The sequence below is a fragment of the Spea bombifrons genome, chromosome 4, assembly GCF_027358695.1.
Source record: "Spea bombifrons isolate aSpeBom1 chromosome 4, aSpeBom1.2.pri, whole genome shotgun sequence".
NCBI classification, from domain to species: Eukaryota; Metazoa; Chordata; class Amphibia; order Anura; family Pelobatidae; genus Spea; species Spea bombifrons.
Genome location: NC_071090.1, coordinates 65,442,402 through 65,465,597, shown reverse-complemented (window position 1 = coordinate 65,465,597; position 23,196 = coordinate 65,442,402). Strand labels below are relative to the sequence as shown.

The 23,196-nt window shown below is 39.9% G+C and overlaps 2 protein-coding genes across 8 annotated transcripts; one reads left to right on the top strand and one right to left on the bottom strand.

The window, feature by feature from the left end:
• The first annotated feature begins 1,113 nt into the window (after positions 1 to 1,113).
• Positions 1,114 to 13,314, top strand: OPTN (optineurin). 6 transcript variants are annotated; one of them, XM_053463270.1, is made up of 15 exons: positions 1,131 to 1,245; positions 1,550 to 1,619; positions 2,303 to 2,468; positions 2,845 to 3,002; positions 3,734 to 3,907; positions 4,371 to 4,447; positions 4,985 to 5,119; positions 5,984 to 6,086; positions 6,833 to 6,951; positions 9,404 to 9,553; positions 9,714 to 9,786; positions 10,520 to 10,678; positions 11,149 to 11,285; positions 11,738 to 11,805; positions 12,776 to 13,314. In XM_053463270.1, exons 3-15 carry the CDS (start codon positions 2,321 to 2,323, stop codon positions 12,886 to 12,888), a joined length of 1,614 nt encoding a protein of 537 aa, XP_053319245.1. In that variant the 5' UTR covers positions 1,131 to 1,245; positions 1,550 to 1,619; positions 2,303 to 2,320; the 3' UTR covers positions 12,889 to 13,314. The 6 variants fall into 6 exon arrangements, with proteins under 6 accessions (XP_053319247.1, XP_053319245.1, XP_053319243.1 ...); XM_053463272.1 differs by lacking the exon at positions 1,550 to 1,619 and having other exon boundaries at positions 1,114 to 1,175; XM_053463268.1 differs by lacking the exon at positions 1,550 to 1,619.
• Positions 13,315 to 14,670: 1,356 nt separating this feature from the next.
• THAP9 (THAP domain containing 9) lies at positions 14,671 to 23,089 on the bottom strand. Of its 2 annotated transcripts, none has more exons than XM_053463264.1 (10): positions 23,040 to 23,089; positions 21,628 to 21,721; positions 20,759 to 20,966; positions 20,093 to 20,239; positions 19,420 to 19,627; positions 18,829 to 18,982; positions 17,646 to 18,447; positions 16,961 to 17,133; positions 16,643 to 16,788; positions 14,671 to 16,185 (listed from the first exon to the last, which is right to left on the bottom strand). In XM_053463264.1, exons 2-10 carry the CDS (start codon positions 21,705 to 21,707, stop codon positions 15,458 to 15,460), a joined length of 2,646 nt encoding a protein of 881 aa, XP_053319239.1. In that variant the 5' UTR covers positions 21,708 to 21,721; positions 23,040 to 23,089; the 3' UTR covers positions 14,671 to 15,457. The 2 variants fall into 2 exon arrangements, with proteins under 2 accessions (XP_053319239.1, XP_053319240.1); XM_053463265.1 differs by having other exon boundaries at positions 16,961 to 17,025.
• Between the last annotated feature and the right edge of the window lie 107 nt (positions 23,090 to 23,196).

Sequence of the window (23,196 nt, the reverse complement as noted above, 5' to 3'; positions counted from 1 at the left end):
ATATATATATATATATATATATATATAGTGTATATGTACCGTTTTATAATTGGCCCCCCTACTTTGGTCCCTGGCCCCCCATGTGCCCCCCCTAAATATGAAAGCTGGAGACGCCACTGCATATGGCGCTACTGATGTCAGCTTAGGTTAGTTACACCCCTTAGTGTCCTATGTCCTGGTGGAAAAGTTGACATGCATCTGCAGTGAGCACTGGATTTTCCGTGTGTAAATCAGTGGGAAAACAGGAACCAAGGGATACCCATGTAGAAGGTTAAGTATTTTTTACCGCACTGCTTCAACTAACAAAAAGTTCACAAAGCTCTCATTGCTAGGTGCCCTACTGACAGCACAAATACATCAAACGGAAAAAAGTGGGAGTTCCTCTTTAAATAGAAGTGGCGCTGTATCACTTTTAGTGGCCCAAAGCAAAATAATCACAAGGAAGATCAGGTCTAAATAATACGTGTGACCAAGGCAGCCTCTTCAACACAAAATATGTATTAAAAGGTATGCCTTTCAAAGTACTTTTATATGCCTCCTTCAAACGTGCCAATACTTACCTTCAAGAGACCTGAAGCTGCTCCGCAGTCAGGTGCTAAGACGCAGCCAATCAGGGGCAGGGAATGGGAAATCACCAGGAACCCACCCGTATGGTCACTGAGCCAGCTCTGGAGTTAGTAGAGGTGGGTATACCAGGTGAGAGCCCAATGCATTTCCTGCATGGTACAAAGCTAGGGGGTGCAAATGCATATAGGGGGTCTCCTTAACCCAATGCATCTGCAAGGGACCCCTGAGATATTATTTACATTAAAGAGCATACAATTAATTGCTGGAGAGTCTCTTTAGGCGTACATTGCTATAGCTTTAGTTTAGGTAAATCTATGGCTGACTGCCACGCAAAACTTTGTAAATGAGACATTTTGCTTCCTACTCACTGTTTTCCCTCAGTTGATAACTAACACGTATAATAACATAAATGACACACAGTTCCCACACATCTATACCACCGAGCCGTCACACACTACTTCCGTTCCGGTTCACTAGCAGGCTCTGTGGGTATCACGTGTCCATGTTGTTTGAGTCACGTGATTAGAGGCTGGGAAACCCCCATTTCATCCAATTACAGGGCAATAGACTGTAGGCGTGGCTTTGCATGTCGTTGGGTCGCTCCGCAGGTAGTCCTGTAAACAGATCCGACCGTCTGAGCTCCGGGACACCGGAGGGGCACGTGACCTGTGTGTCTGGGTGAGACTTCACACTGGGGGGTACGGAAGAGGGGCCATGTGTGCGCGCGCGTGCACGACTGACACTACTGACGCGGCATGTTAAGCCGCTGTCACACCTGTCTGTAGTGGGGAGCTTCATCTCTATGGTTTGATTCATGTATCACTACTAGTAACTAGTCAACATTTTAAGTGTGATATCTCCACGTGTATTCCTTCATAATTCTAAGGGTATCCAAGGCTGTGACGCAGCTCACTCGTGACTTTTACCTCCCTATCCCTGTTTACTTTCTATATCGGTTTGATTTCCTGCTCTGATTTCCCAGTGTCCTCCTCTCCACGTAGCTTTGGCCCTTGTGATCTGTGACTTCATTATGCATGTCATTATATTTCTGGGTTTGATTTTATTACAGTTAGTATTATCCACTTTTTCTAGTGCCATTAATTAACGTAAGAGGGTTAAAGACACACAACACTGGCACGCTATGGTACACTATGTTTAATGGTGTGATTTTTTCCCCCCATTCACACATCTAAGTATCTGGCATGTGTGTTTTTTTTATATATTTTCTTTAACTTTATGCATAATCCTTATAGTATATGATGAACATCTAATCACCCGAGACAGCCTCGTGCAGAAGGTAAAAGGGGCTCTGCTCATAAATTCTGTGTTTAACTACTCCTCTTTAAACTTTTTACCGTCTAATACCCGTTGAGTCCTGTGTACCTTGAACATGGGGACATCTTTTATGTGTATGTAGGCACCAGCACCTACAACTGAAAGCTTTGCTCAGTGATGCAAAAAAATGCCGGGGTCCTGAGCTTCTCCTCTGCATATAGTACCTACACATACTAACAGACACACAAACATACTACCATACTTACACACACAAGCACTGGGGCACTTACATACATTGTAAGATACTTACACATATATAGTTGTTACACCAGTAGGAAGAATACACACACGCACACACACACACACTATCTATTAAAAGTTACCCTCGAAAGAGTTAGTTGATTAGATTAAAAAAGGAAGGGGCTGCAGAATATATGAATATATTTCTTTGTGTATTCAGATTATATGAATTGCAGTGATGGCTAATCCAGAGTTGGACCACGATCCTGTCAATGGATGTGACAATGGAAATCCAGATGTGTTGCACCTCGCTTCTGGAACCAAAAATGATGCTGAAATGTTAGAACAGATAAAACAATTGCTTTCAGAAAACAACAAGTTAAAAGGTAATACAAGATGCTAAAGGTTATGACTTTTTTAACATACTATCTTAAATGCATACGTGCATGTGTGAGACCCACAATGCGCTGCACAGGTGAGTTTTGCATTTTATGTGGATGTGTACATTTAACCTGCTCCTGTTTAGTACAAAGTAAAGATGATTTTTTTTACCAATACATATTTAAACTAGATATATCAGTGTTATAGTGACTGTAGGGAGCGCAATGTGTTAAAGGCAAAGTAGCATTTTCTGACATGGAGCATCATCTATAAAATGATATCTAGTAAGGACCTTGTTTACCAATATACTGTATGGCAAATCCATTGGGTAAAATTCTCTTCTTTGTGAGTAACATATAATTTGTAAACCATTAATCACAGAAAGCATGAAGCAAAAGAATCAGGAAATGAAGGAGCGCCTTGAGGAGCTGTTGAAGAGAGAAAAGCAAAGGGAAGAACAAGGGCTTTTTGATAAACAAAGATTGGTAGACTTGAGCAACGAGAATGACTTGTTAAAGAAGGAAATCCAAAATTTAAAAGTAAGAAATAGTATTGATTTTTTTTAAAAAATAGTTATTATTTATGATACATATTAATTGGTTATATGTATCCGCAGATGTACATGTCTTAAGCTGGAACTATAAACAACTATTAGGAGAAAGCAAGTCGGAGAGCATGTCTCCATTCCCGCTTCATCTAACGCTGACTGCAGCTTTTCTTCCTTAAATTATATTACTTACAATAATTTTTGCCTAATTCTATGTGCGTTTTGTTTAAAAAGGGCTTACAAATAAAGAGAAGATGTAGCCACATCTAGGTTGCCTGGGCTTACCAAAGTGTTTAGCATGCTCCTAATGCTTGGTGCCCACATGCATGTTCGCTGCTTGGTAGTACCGCCTGCCTCGTATGAGGAGACTACTGCTAGAAGAAAAAGCATCACTTTGACGTGAAGCACTGCGCATAATGGGAGCACACTTCTGGTCCAAATCCCATGATATTCTCCAGCAAAAAGGGATTAATGCCTAATGAAATCAGTGAGAAATTATGAATTTCACTGATTTATCAATATGGTATGCATTGATCACTCCGGTTTACCTAATGCATAGTTAAGTTGGTTTGTTCAACTTCCAGACTCATAATGTAGTGAAATAACCTTATTGACTCGTGATGTTTCTAATGACTTGTTGATGTCAGAGGACACGTGGTGACTGCGCTGACACGCTACCCATGAAGACCACCTGTGCTATTATTGTATTTTTTCTTTTCTCAGGAGACGTTAGGTTGTGCAGCATCTGATATAGCCAATGAAAATTCCCAACAGCTGAAGACACAGGTGTCTCGCCTCCAGGCTGAGAAGGCTGACCTGCTTGGTATAATATCTGAACTACAACTGAAACTTAGCAGCTGTTCATCTGAAGACTCCTTTGTGGAAATCAGAATTGCCGTAAGTGCACTTTTTAAGACAGTGCTATACTTAGGAGTGTATTCACTAACCTTAATAAGGCATTTAGCCTGTTTGGTAGTGGAGTTGAACTTGCCAGTGCACTGAAATATCTCTGCATTATAAAGTACCAATCTATCGGACCATTCCTGTAAGAAGTGCTGAGCTGGTCTTCTATGTGCATGGTTACATTGATGATTTCTACAAAATCATTTCTGCAGAATAACTATGCATTGTTCCGGAGAAGAACAGCCTTTTGTTTTCTAAGCAGTAGCTCCAGTGTTTGCCCTTCATAATACGTACTGGAGTTGATACGTTCAACTCCAAACTCATGGTTCATTATGTGTACCCCGCAATACATCAACAACGACAAGCACTGAACATTACTTTGCTCACTGGATCGTTTTTCCTTAGAACTGGAAAAAAAATATTTATTTATTAATTGTTTTGTTTTTTCCTATCACAGGAAAAAGAAACTGTTTTGGGACCGAAGGAGGACCAAACTAACACTAGTGATGAAAATGATGACATTATTTCCTACAGGTATGTCGTACACTAAACATATCAGTTTTATCAAACATATATTGGATATTATCTTGTTGAAGTGGCATATTCTTCAGACAGCAGTTCAAGAGTTCTATATTGATGTCTATCAACTCCCAGCAGCTCAGATAAAAGAAAAAACTGATAGATAAGAGTAACAGCAGAACTTGAGAGGCAGTAACGGGCCATATGAGTCACCTGCAAAACCTCACTTATTTACGGATGTGGTTGAGTAAGCAACGATGTTTGGTTTCTGACATTATACTTGTGCAATTGATTTAAATGAGATGGGCTTCAGCTGTGCCACTTGAAGCTATTTTTCCTATTTCCTCCCAAATCTCAACACTAATAATTCAGAGATCATTCAAAGTAGAGAATTAAAAAAAAAAAGTAAATTACCTACAATAATAATGCATTGGGGAGCAAAGGCTTTATTAGGATGAATTGCTGTCTTATATTAAAGATATGTATTATTATTTGTAAGCCTGTTTCACATAACTTATATAGTACTAATAGTTCAGTTTAAATATTTGGCAGAAACAGGTCAACTGATGTAGAAAAGAGTGGCTTGGAATCAGAAGAGCTGGCAGTCAGCAAACTTCTTCATAGTTTACGAGAAGAAACACAAAAAGTAGAGAAATTGGAGAAGGAATTACAGAGCGTCAGTGACAGGTATGTACTGCTGACAAGATGCCGCTGTGTAATACGCATCATCCACACTGTATGTAAGCTGTTATAACCTTTTGAAATGCAGAGGTGGCACCTGAAAAAATCATAACGTGTGTAATATTTGATACTGAACTGAATGAATATTGGCTTGTCTTTAGTGTGGAAATGCAAAGCAAAACTATGTATTTCATTACGCCTTTAACGGGGCAAAGTTTAAGCTCTACATTGCATTTCCGAAGAAAACGGCTGGGACGAAATCTGGAATGGGAGGAAAACACCAAGTAAAAATGGCAAGCCTTAAATTTTCAAGTAATAATCACAATTATACGTTCACAAAAATTTAAATTTGAACACATAGAGGAACTAGATGAATAACTAACCAAATGGTGATTGCAAAAACCCAGGATTAATATGATGCACAATACCAAATCATTTACCCAGCGCTCGCTAAGATTATTACTCATGGGTTTCGTATCCTCCGTTGTAGTGCCAGTGGATGTAAGCGATTCTAGTTATTTAAAAAGGGGTTGTGGACACAGCCTGATCGTTATAGAGCAGTAAGGTTAGCATGAGTAGTGGTAAATTACCCTAATGAATGTACAATACGCTAAAGGTCTGTATGCAGACCCCTTGCAAGGTGAATCTTCACACCAGATGAAAATCCCGAGCAAGTAACATGTTGTCACTTTGTGAGGTGAGAGGAGCCATGGTTCCATGGACTTTTTCACGGTACATGCCCTAAAGGATAAAATGGATTGCTCTTTTGGCATTCCGGGGTACACATAGTAATCCTAAAAGTCATTGATCCAGGCGGTGCGCGTGGAGTCGTAAAAGCTTTTCTCATTTTATTTATTTATTTTCAAAAAGAATGGAAAAACTGGAGAAGAAGGCTGCTGATACGTCCTGCAAAGAAACGCAAACTGAAACAGAGATGGAGCAGGACAAGGAAGATATTGAAATTGAAGTAAACGTAAGTAAATGTTCCCGTACACTAAGGGAAATATCTGTTCTAAATGTGAAAAAAAGTTACTTGTGGAAACTCAACTCATTTTAGGTAAAGCAGAAACTTTAGTGGGCGCTAACTGTAGGGAGAATGTTTTGATGTATAACTGTCTGAGGGATTTCTTATTTTTTTGTTCTTTTGACAACCTTGGTCCCGTTCAGATAATTCAGGAATGAAAACTTACAGAATACCTACTATATATAACTGTCATCTGTCAATGAAACTGTACGCTGGCTCATGTTTTGATTTGCATCAATAAATCTTCCTTTGGTGCCAGACTATACCGTATTTGCTTGATTATAAGACGACCCCGATTATAAGACGACCCCCCAAAATCTGAATATTAACCGCTGCAGCGGAAGTTGTGTACGCGAATCACGTAGAGCTCTACACGCTGCCCGGACTAAGCACCGGGGACTCAGAAGCACTGGTAAGTTGGGGGGGGGTGCATAACACAGGAGGATCCAGGTCCCCTGCATCGCTGCGGGGGATCTGGATCTTAGTCTCATAGTCAGACCTATTTGAGGTCTGATTATAAGATGACCCCGATTATAAGACAAGGGGTATTTTTCAGAGATTTTGCTCTGGAAAAAACCTCGTCTTATAATCGAACAAATACGGTAATTTTTGTATAAAATTTAATTTTGGATGTATTTTATAGATGATAAATATTATAAGAATGCCAAAAGTGTAACAGCTGTGTTTACTCTCAGGAGCTTTCTAGTGAAGTGGATACACTAAAACAAAAAGTGAAATTACTCAATAACGAACTCAATGATACTAACGACAAGTTAACTGAGGCTGAACAATTCAAGAACAATCTGCAAGACAAGTAAGGATAACTTCATCAGGATCTGTGATATATAGTGAAGCAACAGTTATGGGTATTTTAATTCCAAGACCATTGAAGAAACTATACTTTTTACTAGGGCTGCAACTAACGATTATTTTAATAATCGATTAATCGGCCGATTATTTTTTCGATTAATCGATTAATCGGATAAAAAAAACAATATGCAAATTTTTCGTTTATTTAAAAGAATTTAATGAACTGGATGTTAAAAAACAACTTAAAATTTACATTAACATTCTTATTTTGTTATGATGTAATAAAAAACAATATTTTCAAAGTACAAGAACCCAAACACAATATTTATGAAACAAAATAACCCCAAACATTCTGAAAAGAGGTGGACTATTACTGTTCAAGAAACTTTGCCCCAGCACTTTGCACTTTGCACCCAGCACTTTGCACCCAGCACTTTGCACCCAGCACTTTGCACCCAGCCCTGGCACTTTGCACCCAGCACTTTGCACCCAGCACTTTGCCCCAGCCCTGGCACTTTGCATCCAGCACTTTGCACCCAGCATTCAGCACTTTGCACCAGCACTTTGCACTTTGCACCCAGCCCTGGCACTTTGCACCCAGCACTTTGCACCCAGCACTGGCACTTTGCACCCAGCACTGGCACTTTGCACCCAGCACTTTGCACTGTGCCCCTGCACCCAGTCTCTAACTCTGCCCTGCACCCAGCCCTGCCCCCACATTCTGCCCTGCCCCCACACTCACACTCTGCCCTGCACCCACTCTGCCCTGCACCCACACTCACACCCTGCCCTGCATCCCCACCCCCACTCTGCCCTGCACCCAGTCTCCCACTCTGCTCTGCACCCACACTCACACCCTGCATCCCCACCCCCACTCTGCCCTGCACCCAGTCTCCTGCCCTGCACCCCCCACCCCCACTCTGCCCTGCACCCCCACCCCCACTCTGCCCTGCACCCCCACCCCCACTCTGCCCTGCACCCACACTCACGAACCGCTCTGTGCGAATGGAGCCACTCGCACAGAGCGAACCGCTCTGTGCGAATGGAGCCACTCGCACAGAGCGAACCGCTCTGTGCGAATGGAGCCACTCGCACAGAGCGAACCGCTCTGTGCGAATGGAGCCACTCGCACAGAGCGAACCGCTCTGTGCGAATGGAGCCACTCGCACAGAGCGAACCGCTCTGTGCGAATGGAGCCACTCGCACAGAGCGAACCGCTCTGTGCGAATGGAGCCACTCGCACAGAGCGAACCGCTCTGTGCGAATGGAGCCACTCGCACAGAGCGAACCGCTCTGTGCGAGTGGAGCCACTCGCACAGAGCGAACCGCTCTGTGCGAGTGGAGCCACTCGCACAGAGCGAACCGCTCTGTGCGAGTGGAGCCACTCGCACAGAGCGAACCGCTCTGTGCGAGTGGAGCCACTCGCACAGAGCGAACCGCTCTGTGCGAGTGGCTCCATTCGCACAGAGCGATTCGCTCTGTGCGAGTGGCTCTGTGCGATCCGTGCACATAGACATGAAGAATACTTACCTCCGGAACGCGTCACATCCGTCACGTAGCTAAAAGAAGGCGGAGACTGCAGAGCGTGTAGCAGAAGCGGGGAACGCTCGCGGAGGTAAGTAAAAGGAGCCGAGTGCTCCAACAACGAATTGATCACTCGATTAATCGATAACGGAAATCGTTATCGATGATTTCCGTTATCGATTATTATCGATTTTATCGATTCGTTGTTTCAGCTCTACTTTTTACTATGTACTATGTCCTTTTATTGTCCCTGACACACCTTGCGAAGTAGAATGCATATTAAAGTAGTCTGTGAGTACTTTAATATGCATTCTTCCAAAACGGTATATAATGGATTAATAACCAAAGCACATTACCTGACACAGAAGAGGCTGCCCTGCAGCAGCAACTCCATGGTCTAGCTATTCGTGCCACTGATTGGCTGAAAATCTGAATTGGCGGGAAATCGGCTGCAGCACTTTCCACATATAGCTCAGGGGTTTTACAGACCCTCTCCCACAGTGTTCCCCGAGCCAGAGCTGAAGCTTAGTGGCGGTCGGTATGTAACGTGCAAGCAGTTTCTGAATGGCATTTAGCTGGAGGGTGGGGAATGGGGCAAATACATATGGGGGGATTCTGCGGAATTCAACCATTTGATGGTTGTCCCTTTAATTTTTCTTAAGACAACTGCTTGCAGGCAGGCAGTATTGTAAGAGATGTGTGTATGCACGTATACAAAGCATTGAGCAGCCACATTCCCATGCTCTAGGTGCTTCATGCCCTCTCAACTTTTTTGTAGTAATGAAGCCAAAAGTGCGCCATCAGCTTGTGTTCTGCAGTACGCTTTAGCAAAAACAAAATGTAGCACATATATTTAGCAATGCAAGTCCTGTAATTTCACAAAAATCAATTAGCCCACTTGCAATATATATTATGAAAATCACATCTTACAGATGCCTTAACCTTGACAAGAGAATCCTGGAAAATGAAATTGATTTGGAAGAGAAACAGAAACTGCTTTATTCTGTGCAGAAGTTAGAGCTTCAGATTGAAAGCATGCAATCTGAAATCAAAATGGAGCAAAGTAAAACTCTGGATGAAAAGTAAGTCAGAATGGGAACGCTTAATAATCTTTTTCCTCAAGCAGCTGTTTTCAATTAGCATAAAACAGCTACTTATTTAGTGTGCAAGAGATCTGTATCAGCCTCTTAAGGTTTAGCACTTACAGTGAAGTAGATTTTACATAATTTATTATCCTAACAGAACTCGGGTGTCTTTGTTGCAAGAAGCTTATGACAAGTTAAAGTTCGATCATGAGGAACTAAGAAGACGTGAGGTAAATGTAATTTATGTGTAGTTTTGTTTTCTCTTTTTCTTACTATACATTTTACTATACATTTTTCTAGTCAAACATTTAAGAAATGTATAGATCTTAGGGAAAAGTATGTTGTAGTTCCAGAAGGGACACCTGCAGCATATGCTGGGGCGTAAAAGGAAGACAGAGGGAGCTTCTAGTCTGCTTCAACACGTAGGGCTATATATATATATATATATATATATATATATATATATATATATATATATATATATATATATAATTTTATTTTTTTTAATATATATATTATATGTTGTGAGCCAATATGTGTAACCTTGTATGTATTTAGGAACCATCAGGACCTATAAGGAAATCTACCCGGGTATGCAAAGCGACAATGTGCAGGTCATGATCCTGCATTACTTCAACCTCCATAATGGTGTGCTGAAGATCTGTTTAATGTATAACCCAAAAGATTAATTGGAGAACTGTCTTTTGAGCTTTTTTTCATGATTTACTTCCATACTTCAAGTCATTATCTGCAAAAGCAAAGATGTGCATTACATTAGGCTGCCTGTGAGTAATTGCAATGGGGAACCTGTAATAGATCTTGTTTATTTTCACAGGGTACTAATGCAGGAAATACGTTACATCCTGCGTGTACTCCCCATCTATTCAATACTGCGTTGTGACAGCAAGCATTACATATGCTTGTAGATTACTTGTATTAATGTCTTATGTTTTTTCCCTTTAGTCTGAAAAGGTATGCAAAGTTCAGTTTAATGATTTAGTTCAAAAACTTGATGCATGTGAGAAAGCCCTTGCCAAAAAGCAGCTGCAGATTGATGAAATGAACATAAGGGTTGCCAAGCAAAAGGACGATCTAGAGACAATTGACCTTCTCCGTGCTCAGGTGAGTTTTTTTCATTGTCTTTTCACTCTCAATGTACAATGTTCCTGATGCCTGTGGGGGCAGTAACTAATATGTGTCCGCCACTGAGCATTAACCAGTACTGAGGAGGACGCAGGGTCAGATTTACGTGCCAGGCGTCCTTAGAACAATGGAACGTGTCCCAAACTGTAAAGAGATGAATCATTGTGGGCTATAAATTTAGCTATTAGTGTTCAATGTCAGGCAGCTGTTGCAAAGGCCTGTAACAAATATTGGACTTATTTGCTCCATAATATAAGTGGATCTAAGTGAGCACTAATTTCACACATTCAATATCATGTTATAAGACAAAGCCAGTTAAGAACCAAAACAGGATACGTATATGGGGAGGGGCCCTTCAACACAGCTGCCTGGGGGCCCATGATTCTCTGTTATATGCCTGTATGTACATATATATCTACCATATCATGTTTTTGTTTTCTCCCAATCAGCTCGATGTATATTCTTCTGACTTCCATGCGGAGAGAGAAGCCAGACAGAATATTCACCAAGAAAAAGAGCAGTTGGCTGCACAGGTGGCATACTTGATGCAACAAAATAGTAATCTCAAGGAGGAAATAAAGGGCAGGTATGTGACAATGCACACCAACTTCATCATACAGTCAAAACATATAATGATGGCATACTGCTTATTTAAAATGATGTACCTTGTACTCCACAAAAGATGGTGTGAAATAAAAGAGCTATACTTAAACGTATTAGTTGAACATCTGCTCGCGTGTTCTCCCATCCGTAAGCAAACATGGTTTTATAAGTTTATATTTGTTTAGGGAGCATTGTCATTGTCTCTTCATTGTCTTTTTTTTGGCATTACAGCAACGTTGAAGAACCTGTGGAGAAATGCCCTTTTTAATAGTTAAAAAAATTGGATATGTGGAATATGTTTTAATTTTAATATGGATTTAAACATTTGTTTATTGAGAAGGATATCTGTGTGTGTATATATAAATATATATATATTCCAGTGTCCTGACCTTATGAAATAAAGTGCTAAAATTGTCCTTTCACTTTTTATTATAGACATTCTATAGAGCAATTACAGAAACGTCATGGATCTTTAGGTGAAAGTTCATTTCTTGTGGGAAGAGGTAATCTACAAAGCTAAGATATTTTAGTAGATATTCGGGTAGATTTATGCCACTTAGTCTACTATGTCATAATATTGTTTTCGTAATTACGTCAAATAGTGAAATCTTATAATTTTGGTGAGAAAAGCCATGAAAGCATTTAATTCTGCTGCTTGCTTGTAGGGTTTACTTCTTGAACCCTCGTAATCGGATATAATTAGTGTGATTATTTTCCAAACTAACAATATCACTAAAATTGACTTTATACAAAATTCATATTAAAGTAAGTTAAGACCGATAGGTTCTTTTAATCTTACAATCTGTTGGTTTAAAAATGTATGTAATCATAGCTCTTATATCGTTATGGCAAAAGTAGACATTTACTTCATGTAATACTTTGAGGTAGAAACTTCATTCGTTCAGTTTGTCATATTAGAACCAGTTTTAGGTACACGGATGCTTCCTCTTAAAGAAACAATATCACATAAGACAAGCAGGTACCAGAGTAAATATTCCATGTTGCCTGAAGACATCCTTAAAAGTGCTAATATTAAATGGACAGTTTACTGTCTTTCCCTATGCAAGTAAAGGGGAATACACATTCAAATATTCTGTGAGCACTTTAATATGCATTCCTCCAAAACAGAGGAGAAAGGGGATTACTTCTGAGGTAGTATCTGCAGCTTCCCTCCTCCATGGTCTGACAATTCTTGTCACTGATTGGCTGCTTCAGGTAGCCAGTCAGCATCAGGAAAGTGCTCCCATTGAAATCAGAAAATCATTAGCTATCAGAAAGAGGGTTCCTGTGAGACGTTTAGGGAGAAGGTACTGCTCACTGAGATTTCATTGGGGCTCAAGTTGTATGTCTACAGACTCTCCCAGTATAGCTGCATGATTGAATGTACTCTCTAAAACTTCATGTTAGCATGTTTTCTGTCTCCTGATTCAACTTACATGTGCTGAACATGCTTATCATTCTGATTTCTTACAGGAGCAGAAAGCATGGAGCAACAAAGTATTCCAGTGCACATGTGTCCTAAATGTAACCTGACTGTGCCAGACATGGACACCCTGCAGATACACGTCATGGACTGTATAACATAAAGACAAATACATGCTGTAAATCCATAGCTAAACACAATCGAGACATTGTTAATATACCTATGTAATTATATAGACTTTTGTCTCCTTTTCTGATGGAACAGTATAGTTATGAGTATTAGGGTTAAGAGTGGTCTATTTACTAAGCTAGTTAACTTAAATGTACCTACATTTAGCTTCTTGCAATGCTTCTGCTGTGGATTCCTGTTTACAGTAATGGGAACTTGACACTGTTGGTAAAGTAGTACTGAGGTGGTAAAGTACCCCGCTGGCAAGGCAGTCTGAGTTCAACTTTACCAATACATGCTACTCAAGAATTAAGAACTTGGACGGCAACTGGCCAGTTAGTGAATAAACCCCATATTTTACCATTACAGATTGCTTATCTTAAATAAAGTGCTGAATAAAACTCAGGGTTTTTTCCCTTTGGTTAGTGTGAACTATTGACTGATTAAAAGGTACCACAGCTGTTTATATAAATAGTATAGTTTTTAAATGTGTTACCTTATATGAACTACAAGGGGCAGAAGGTACAGTAGAAGCAAAATGTTAGTTAAACACATTCTAAGTCTGTTTTAAGTAGTTGTAAAGATTCCTTTGAAACTCAGTCAATCTTTGTTATAGTCAACATACAAGAGCACTTAAAATCCAATTGGATTGAGAAGCCATTTTCAATAATATAAAGTAACAGAATAGTAAACAGAAGTTTATTTTTTTTATATCCTTTAGATGGCTATTGGCCCTAAAATATGGTACTAATGCACATGATGATTTGTAGGTACTGCTATAATTTGACATATGAAAACTTGAATGCAATGTAATGTTAAATTTTAATATCTATAAAATAAACATGACTCTCTATATTATGTGTGCATGTAGGTTTAGACTTAACTCTAGTCCAAAGACTTTGTTTTTATGTTCCTGTAAATGAAATTGCTAGATTCTTACTTGTGCATCTTTCGTTCTTTGTTTCTGGATTGCCCAACCACCTATGTTTTCCCCATCGTTTAAGTGCACAATAAAACATCAGTCCATATGTAGCCCACAGAGGCACATATGTGCACTATTTGCATACAGTTATATTAATTAAATATTGCTTGAGCCATATTGAAGTAAGCTTTTCTTTGCAGTTTGCAAATATTTTTTTCCGTTTCCGAACCAAGATTAGGCTTCCACCATATACACAGAAGTATTGGGACGCTTGCTCTTTACACCAACGGGGCTTTTATGAGATTGTATTCTAAATACATAGACATTGATTATGTAGTTGTTCCCTCCATTGCAGCTAAAACGGCTTCCACTCTTCTGGGAAGGGTTTTCGCAAAATTTTGGAGTGTTTCTGTGGGAATTTTTGCCCATTCAGTAAAGCATTTATGCACAAAGCAAGGTCCATAAAAACATGGCTGGATGGGTTTGGTGTGGAAGAGCTTTTGACTGTCAGAACCCTGCCCCCAACCCCACAGAGCACCTTTTGGATGAACTGGAACGAAGATTGCGAGCCAGGCCTTCTCATAACATAACGGTAATGTTTTTGTCCATATAATACAGCAGTGAGGAAAAACCCATGAGTGTCTCAGAGCTCAAATCAGCAGCCATTGCTTTTATGGATGATATATAAAAGAGTACTAGTAGCTATACCTCACTGTACAACAAATACTTAATTTGCTGTGCCACAAATAATAGGCTCATTGAGGGGTTTGAGTGAAAGTCTTCCCCAAATATTATAACTGACAACAATGACACCCTCCAAGTCTGCAGATATCATAAAAAATCCAAGGATTAATTTGATGCCAATAACAAATTTAGTTTCTCCTTTAAAAAAAAAAATAGAATGAATATTTAAGAGGAGGCCAGTGAACATACCCCCAACATGAAAAGAGAATGATTGTTGTGCAAGGTTATGTATTGTGGTTTTTCTATTTGAAGAGTCAAAAGCAGACCTGGTTTCTGTGGATAAAACAGACCGAACTATGTATTCAGAGACTTGGTGAGGAATGTGATAAGCTCTATATAAGAGATGCAGAGTGATTTAATATATGCCATTTATTTATAAGTTTCTGTTATATATTTTTATTTCATAAATTACACTATATGAGTTATTAATAAACAAATGAAAGGATGTTTCTGAAAATTGGGCAGAGCCTACACACCGCACAGTTGGAGTTTAGAACATTGGGGTCTATTCACTAACTCCTTGACTTCACTGTACATTATAAAGGGTTGACTGCAATGATGTTCTGCTACAGGAGAGCTTAGCTGGCCCTGTATAAGCTATAGTTAAGATCAATGAGATTTCTTCAAAGTCCCATACACAATGAATTATGCATTATACAGGGCCAGTTCAGCCCATCTTGCAAGTGAAATCACCCGGTGTTGGCACCTCATCAACAATAGTGAAACTCAGGGAGTTGAAACCACAGCAGACTATAGTTGTAAACAATAGGCTAGGAAAATCGCATATACGCAAAGTTTTGCATGACAGAGCAACACTAAAAGTTTAAAAATCCGTACATGGGAGGTAGCTGATAAATGAAGCGACAATTGGTTGGGTCACTTGCTCTTTCTTGTAAAATCAAAGTGCTTGAGTAAACACAGATGAAGTAAGAATGTGTTTCATATGCTTCCTGTATTGGCATCTTTGGGTTAATTTGGCAATGTAAGGTTGCCTTAATGCATAGAAAAGAGATGTGACCAAGCGCACAAGATGGAAGTGATGATTATCAATCCCAGATTCTGTAAGCATAATGTGTTCTTTAAGGTCAAAAATATCATCTGATCCCAGCAATAAAAGCACTCGATACTGCAGTACAAAGCAGGCAGTTTGGGGACGATACTGGTCAGTACGTAGCATGTGATGAAGTTCCTTCTCTGCCTGGAGAACAGTTCGAATAACGGCCCCTGAAGGCATAAAGTAAGCCGTGCCATCTTTAAGTTGCAGCAAGTGGTAAGCGCTTCTAAAATCGTTTGGAGAATCCTTTGTTACCAGAGCACATCTGCACTTGGTACACGCAAGTTGGCCAAAAGCTCTCCGCACCACCCAACCTGCGATGTACATGCGTGAATCGTGAAGCATTGTATCTAGTACAGGCGATGTATACACGTGGTCCTGCAGCGAGACGCTGTTCTCTGGAAATGGAGAGCATAGATTGTGCAGGTAGCTGTTCGGAGCCTGGTGTCCTGTCGCATAAACGAGGCTGGGAATCATCGGTGGCATTAGATCATTGCACAACCCACATTGGCCTAATAGATGCTTTACTGCCTCCTTGACGTGAAGTGCTGTAGGATCCTGGTCTGTACCATCTGATTAACAGAAAAAAAGCAATATGTGTTTCAACTGATACATGGAACTGTTTGCAAATAGCGAACAAGAGGAGTTCCTTTATTAATGTCTAGCATTAGCAATTGGCAGAGTACTGAACTTTAGCAGTACGCTAGATTCCCGGTATCATATAAAACCTCTCCAGGAGAAGTAGTGACGTCCCCGACATGATGTTGTAATGTCATGAAGGGCAGTGGACGTAAATTGAAGTATTTAATGAAATACTACTCGGAAAGCAGCTCTGTTCAGGGTTAAAAATGCGATAATAAAGCTCTAGAAGTCCTTATTCATATTTTGCATCAAAACTCTAACAAGAGTCACCTGCTATGAGGCTAAATGCTTCTAAAAGTATAATCTGCATTTAAAAAAAAATATTAACTAAAAATCTATGAATTAAAGAGTAAAGTAGATAAGAAAGACACTCTCTGAAAGACCTACTTGCTTTTCTGAGACGATTGAAAAACATCTTCAAGTGATCTGTGCTGAATCTGTGGGTCAGAATATAGTCCTGGTCTTGCAGCAACTGCGGTAAAAGTGCTTTATAGGAGGTGATATTTACAAGGACCCCGAGAATATTCCATAACCTGAAAATACACAGAGCACAAAGAACTAAAAGCCCATGTGAATTGTACCAAAATACCTTATAATACGTGCTGGTAAATGAATGTTATGCAATGATCGGTCATATGCCTTTCTATAACTAGTGTACACTAAGGAAGAAAGTGGCTACAGATAAGCAAATGGTATGCATGTTACCTGGGGCCTTGATAAAGTCGGCAATTATCACTTGTGGTCAGACTCAGCAAATATTCTTCAATTGCCTGCAGTATATGGAGTGTATCTTGCAGGTTAGCATTGTTAACAGGGCCGTTGCCGCCTTTTACTCTTGGACTGCTGCTAGATAAAATGTTGAATAATTGATGAATAACCTGTAAAATGTACATTCAATTAAGAATCACGTGAAGACAACAGCACATGCATTCATATCATCAGTGGACACTTTATTAGGTACATCTATTGCTTGTGCCTAATGTGATGGTTCCTGCATCTCAGAAACATCTCCTGCATCTCAAAAACATCTCCTGCATCTCAGAAACATCTCCTGCATCTCAGAAACATCTCCTGCATCTCAGAAACATCTCCTGCATCTCAGAATCCCTCCTGGGATTTTCATGCCCAACAGTTTGTACTGTCTACAGAGAATGATAATAAGACAGGTCAGGGCAGAATGACTCGATTCTCCTCAAATACCAAACCACTCTCTACAACAATGTTGTACAGAAGCTCATCTCAATGTAGACCTTGTAGTGGATGGGTTACGTCGGCAGAGATCCATGGCACTAAGTAGGTATACCTAGTATATATAAAACCATGTATACTATATGAAAAGTACTAAATTCAGATTTAGTTTCTGTGGTTGTATTAAAAATAAAAAACACACCTGAATAAACACTATGGATGCTGTAGACTCCACAAGCGTTTCATATTTTAATTCGTGCAGCGTTGATAAAGAATTTCCAATGGTATAAGTTAGCTTGTTGACGGCCAAACTAATCTCCGTCAGCTGCCTAATTATTTGCTTTTGAATAAAGTGATCCTTATTCATCTGTATTTCATGTTTTTGTACATTCATCGCGTCATCAATCTGCTTCCACGTGATTGTTCCATCGGGGCTGTGTAATGTACCGGTCTCCTCTAACAGTTCTTGAATCATGTTCTGCTCATAGTTGACATCAAAGATGATATAATGTTTCTTCTCTTTGTTGGGCAAAGAAAAGTGTGTCTGCAGCTGCGTGGGGTCGTGAAATCCACAGCCAAGCAGAGAGCACATTTCCCTGTTCCGCAGAAGTCTCTCCATTGTTATGGCTACTATCTCGAAGCCGTGCTCACAGAGTTCATGAAGGACATGAAAAAGGAGTTGCCTTTGGGCTTCTGCTGTTAAAGAGTTCATTAGAAAATAGGCAATGGGCGCTTTCCAGTCACCAGCCGTTGCAACAAGCATGAACATTATCACTTCATTGGCCACCTCTTTGTTTCCACTAGATTCCACGCCATTTCCCAAACCCACAAAACCAACAAGTTCATTCCGCTGTGAATTAAAAGCGACGTGTTGTTGAATGGACATTGTGTCAAGCGCAAGACTTGCTCGGGTGTATAGTTTTGGATGCTCCTGCTTTTTTTCCAGCAATGCTTCCAGGACTAATATGTTAACTCCAGGTTTATCACCGTCTGTCTTAAGCCACCTAGCAATGTAGAGAAATATACAGTGAATGTTCCAAAATGATAAAATAAAATAATTTCATTGTTGCAGCAATCACCAAAAGGACAAATACCAGACAATATAATAGCTAAACACTATTATGTTACGTTTTCTCCCTCCTGCCACTTATGAGTCAATGAGGTAACCCTAGAAAAGCTTCTTTTAGTGAATAACTCAGACTCCAAAGGTTACACAAACACTCATCTAAGTGCCTCTATAGCAATTCGAGGTAAAATGACCCCCAACCCAGTGCAGATGATTATGTGATTCACTATTTGTCATGTCCCGTGTAACCTTTATAAACTGCTGTGGAATACGAAGGTGCTACAGAATCAAGAACGAGAATTAACAAGCGCGTACTTACTGGCGGAGTTTTCTGGGCCCCGGTAACGGCAGTTTAAACTCATTCCTCAGGTGTTTGTAGGACATTGGATCGTACAGCTGCAATGTCAGACAGAACAAACGCTGCTGCGGGGAGTACTCGCATTCAGGTTTTCTGAACAGTTCCAACGGGATATCTAGGAAAGGAAATTTCTACATGATCAGTGTGTAATTGTAATATATGTTATATCATATAGATCTAAGAGCTCGTTGATTTGATAATATACATTATTCAGTTGGTTGACACACCTTAATAGAGCATGACAGCTAATATTGGCATTGTCTACTCTGATGTGCACTGTACCCGTTATCAACCCCACCAGATATATCACAGACTTCACAGCCTGTCCACCCTATGACTGGGAAAGACACAATAAAAAAGCATTGCTCTGCCGGGCTGAAGTACAAAAATCAAATATCCTACTAGGATTAATCCTTACATTCAAACTACCAATAGACAGTAGATCAGCATTAGGAGAATAAACACAAGTACATAACAGTACATTCTACATATGAACACAGGACGACCTGACAAGATACACATGTGTTGGAGGTTTTGAATGACATGCAGTACCTCCCACAGTCTGGAGCTTCTCTTGAAGCAGTGGGCTGAGGAGCTTTCTCTTGCGGATCTCCTTATAGATGCTGGGGCAGGGTTGGCGTAATCGCTTCTCTCTGTCTTTTGCATTCCTTAACTCCTTTTCCTTCTGGGCCCTTGATTCTTCTGAGGCTTGTAATTTCCTTTTCAAAGTTTCAACATCAGGAATGAAATAAAGGTGATCCTAAGAACAAAGTAACATACATGGTTAGGGAGGTGTGTGTGTGATAACAAATCACTATTTCAATACATGCTGTGAATGGCTTCATTATATGTACATGATCACTTTCAATGTCAGGCAATCTGGGTTCATCTAAACACACAACTCTTATAGAATGGTAGAACGTCTTAAAAATACCCCGGTTAGAGCACAGACCTCTTGGCACACGGGCGCATGGACATGTAGTTGGCATTGGTGCATCAAACCTTAGCCAATACATTTATATTTTAACTTATTATACTTAATGCATGTAGACAGAATGTCTAGCTGTCAGTTTAGTACGGGAGCGTTTATAGTGTATGTTGCACCCTACAGGCAAAGAAATTAATTGGGACAAGGGAAGTGTTTTCTTCTAACGTTTGCCAACTATAACCTATACATCCTTGTTGAGCGAGTTGTCATTACTGGAACGGCATGTCAAACACGTACCTGTAGTGGGACACAGTTGATGGCAGCTTCGTTTTTGCCAGCTACTGTCTCTACAGCTGGGGTCTCACTCACAGCTTCAGGCGTTGGGGGCATGCTAGCGGTGGAAGGGCCTGATTCTTCTTTAGGCAGGCTTTCAGACACTTGTGTCTTGGGCATGATGGATCAGCAGGTCATTAGCACAGCCATGAAACATTGTATTACAACATGTAGCAGCATGTAAAGTAAAACATTTAAGCCACTGATACTCTAGTTTTAAACTATGACTTCTTGTGTTAACATTTCTCCGTCTTTGAAATAAACTTCTCAACTTTTGTTGAATCCCTTCACGTCTTTATACATATCGAGATCCCTTACAAAGAAACATAAAATATGACAGCCGATAAGAACCATTCGGACCATCTAGCCTGCTGGTTTTTGTAATCTACAGACCATGCATGCCATTCATCATTTTGTCAGCCCTTTTCTGAAATCTATACCTTACTCCGCTACAGTTGTATAGTTATAGAACCCAGCACCCCATTTGCCTTTTCCGTCATTTTTTTTTTTACACTGCCCATCTATCTTTGTTACTTGGAAATATGTGTGTCGTAGTAGATGCCTGCATGTTAAGTGGCAGTTCATTCATGGCTATCACCAAAACATGTGAAAAAAAGCAGAAATAACCACCTGCATGTCTTCTGTAAAGTTAAAAATGCTTGGTATGACATCATCTCTCAGTCTCTTTGTTTGCCCAGTAGTGTCAAAGCAGCTCTGCTTGAAGTGCAAGCTGCACAGGCGCTGATAGCGAGAAGGCATCCACAGCTCTCCTGTGATAGTGGCCCTTTTCATAGCTACCCTCCATTTATCCAATAAGGCAGGGTTAGACCTCGGAAACCTAAAATATGTAAAGGCATGACTATTATATGTGATAAATTCAGTGGCAATAGTAATCCAAACTATAAGAATTTGGTGCATAGTGAGTTACACATTGCATTCAAAATCTTTCTGGTTGAAAAAAGTTAATAAACACCGAGATTAAAATCTGCATACACGGGAATACAGACTTCTTCATGTATTCATTCTATTGTGCAGTTCATAGAACTACTGCTATTTGTTATTGTATTAAAGCCATTAAGAAACTATTAGAAATATGTTTATAGTTTAAACAGCATCTTACATACATATATACCTGTTTTACACAGTCGAGGCACTAAATCATATGTATATAGGTTTGTTTCTTGCCAGAAATTAACCACTCAGCCCACTAACATCTAACACTAAAGAAATACATATACAATGTGGTTTAAAATGGACAGCAACGGCCAATTTTAAGGACATGAAGCTAATCGTATCATCGCTTTTCCAGCGTGTGATCCCAGCAGCGGTTCAGTGCAAAATAGTGAAAACCAACACAATCTACTGTACGCACGTGCCAACGACCTTACATGTGCCAACGACCTTACATGTCCCAATGACCTTACATGTCCCAACGACCTTACATGTGCCAGGAGGCCAAATTATTCAGCGTTGTTGTTGCTTCAGCTTTGAGAAGTTACCTGTGAAATGTTATTCCTTTCTTTCTGGCTTCTAAAGTATAACGTGACTTGCATCCTGAAGCCGCACATGAAACTGGCATTTTATTTGACGAACCTTAAAAACATACAAAGAAAGGCTTTGTCAGTTGAGTTATATATCTTCCAACTGTCCTTCTTTGGGATCCTTTACCCATCAACCGATGTCTCTCCTGATCACAACATGATTTTAAACTTGAAGCAATAGATTAAACTGTTTTTTTAATCATTAATGATGTAACCTTAATTGGGCTGTTCCACATACACTGTTGTATTTAACCTTTCTATAATGAAATACAGCATTTAGAAACAGCATTCCATTTACAAAAGTGGCAAACGTTTAACAAAAATAAGTTTTTCAAGCTAAATGTCTCATTTATAATTTGATGCATGGGAAGACTTAAAGGGACACTCCGGCCACAATATGCACTTTGATGTTTTGATGCGTGGTCCCTTTAAATGTTTATGGTGTCCTTCTTGCAAATTCAGCTGCCCAGAGCCCCATGCACATGTGTGGAAAGGAGTCTAGTTGATTTCAATGGGAGTGCTTTCCTTCCACTGATTGGATACTTCAAGCAGCCAATCAGTGTGAAGAAATGTCAGACCACAGAGGAGGGGGAATAGGGCTGCTGCGGCAGAGCTGCCGCTTCTGTGTTGGGTAATTTGCCTTTTTTTTTTCTTAAGGATGCTTATTAAATTCCACATTATGTTAAACTTAAAAGCATTGAGCTTTAAAATGTACAGTTGGCCTACCGTCATTATCCTGATGTTCCAGAAATATATTGACTAAACATCTTGTGATTTATGGGCCTGCTAGAACATAAGGGGGGCTACAAGGAAGCGGACCCTCCAGAGGCTAAACATGCGGACATTTCCTTAAATTGTTAAATAAAAACAAGTAATTTCCTATTTTATCCTATTTTTTCAACCTTTCTTAGAACAATGTTATTGACAACACTGAAGAACCTTTTTGGCACAAAAGAATAACTAATAATTACTCAACGTACACTTAGCTGGTGTAATACCAGCAAAACCGCATACATTTCATAGAAAACTAGTCCTTTGGCATTAATAATATGAGCTACATATTACATTATACCGGTATTGATACTTCTTGCCCTTTAATTGCCTATATGTCTAATATTTTCCTTCAACTGGATCATTATTTAGTTTCCATTATTATTTATTAATATTATATATTATCAACACAGGTATTTTTCCCCAAGTGATGGGCGTCCTGGTATGCAAAATACTAAGATCACTGGCGTTCAATACTTCGTGAGAGGAAATACTTTGTTAATTTACTCGACGACTTAAAATGAGTTTTAGTATCACGACATGGATTTTAATATTAACTAGAATACATTTTCTCAGTATAAATAAACTTCATCACCGACCTGATAGTGCCGTTTACCAACCAAAAGATGGCCGCTCTCCTACGCATTCTAGGAGGGCAATCTGCCCGCACAGGCTGAAAACGCCAAAGCTTCAGGCCAGAAGCAAACATGGCGCCGTGACGGCACTATACGCAGCCAATGACAAGCCGTTCTACTA

Coding starts and splice junctions, on each gene's coding strand:
- OPTN (XM_053463272.1), top strand. CDS start 2,321: ATGGCTAATCCAGAGTTGGACCACGATCCTGTCAATGGATGTGACAAT. Junction 6,087..6,832: donor ATATTGAAATTGAAGTAAAC/GTAAGTAAATGT, acceptor GTTTACTCTCAG/GAGCTTTCTAGTGAAGTGGA. Junction 9,554..9,713: donor AGTAAAACTCTGGATGAAAA/GTAAGTCAGAAT, acceptor TTATCCTAACAG/AACTCGGGTGTCTTTGTTGC.
- THAP9 (XM_053463264.1), bottom strand. CDS start 21,707: ATGCCAGTTTCATGTGCGGCTTCAGGATGCAAGTCACGTTATACTTTA. Junction 18,983..19,419: donor GAAGCTCCAGACTGTGGGAG/GTACTGCATGTC, acceptor TTCCTTTCCTAG/ATATCCCGTTGGAACTGTTC. Junction 16,186..16,642: donor CAATCGTCTCAGAAAAGCAA/GTAGGTCTTTCA, acceptor TCTGTTAATCAG/ATGGTACAGACCAGGATCCT.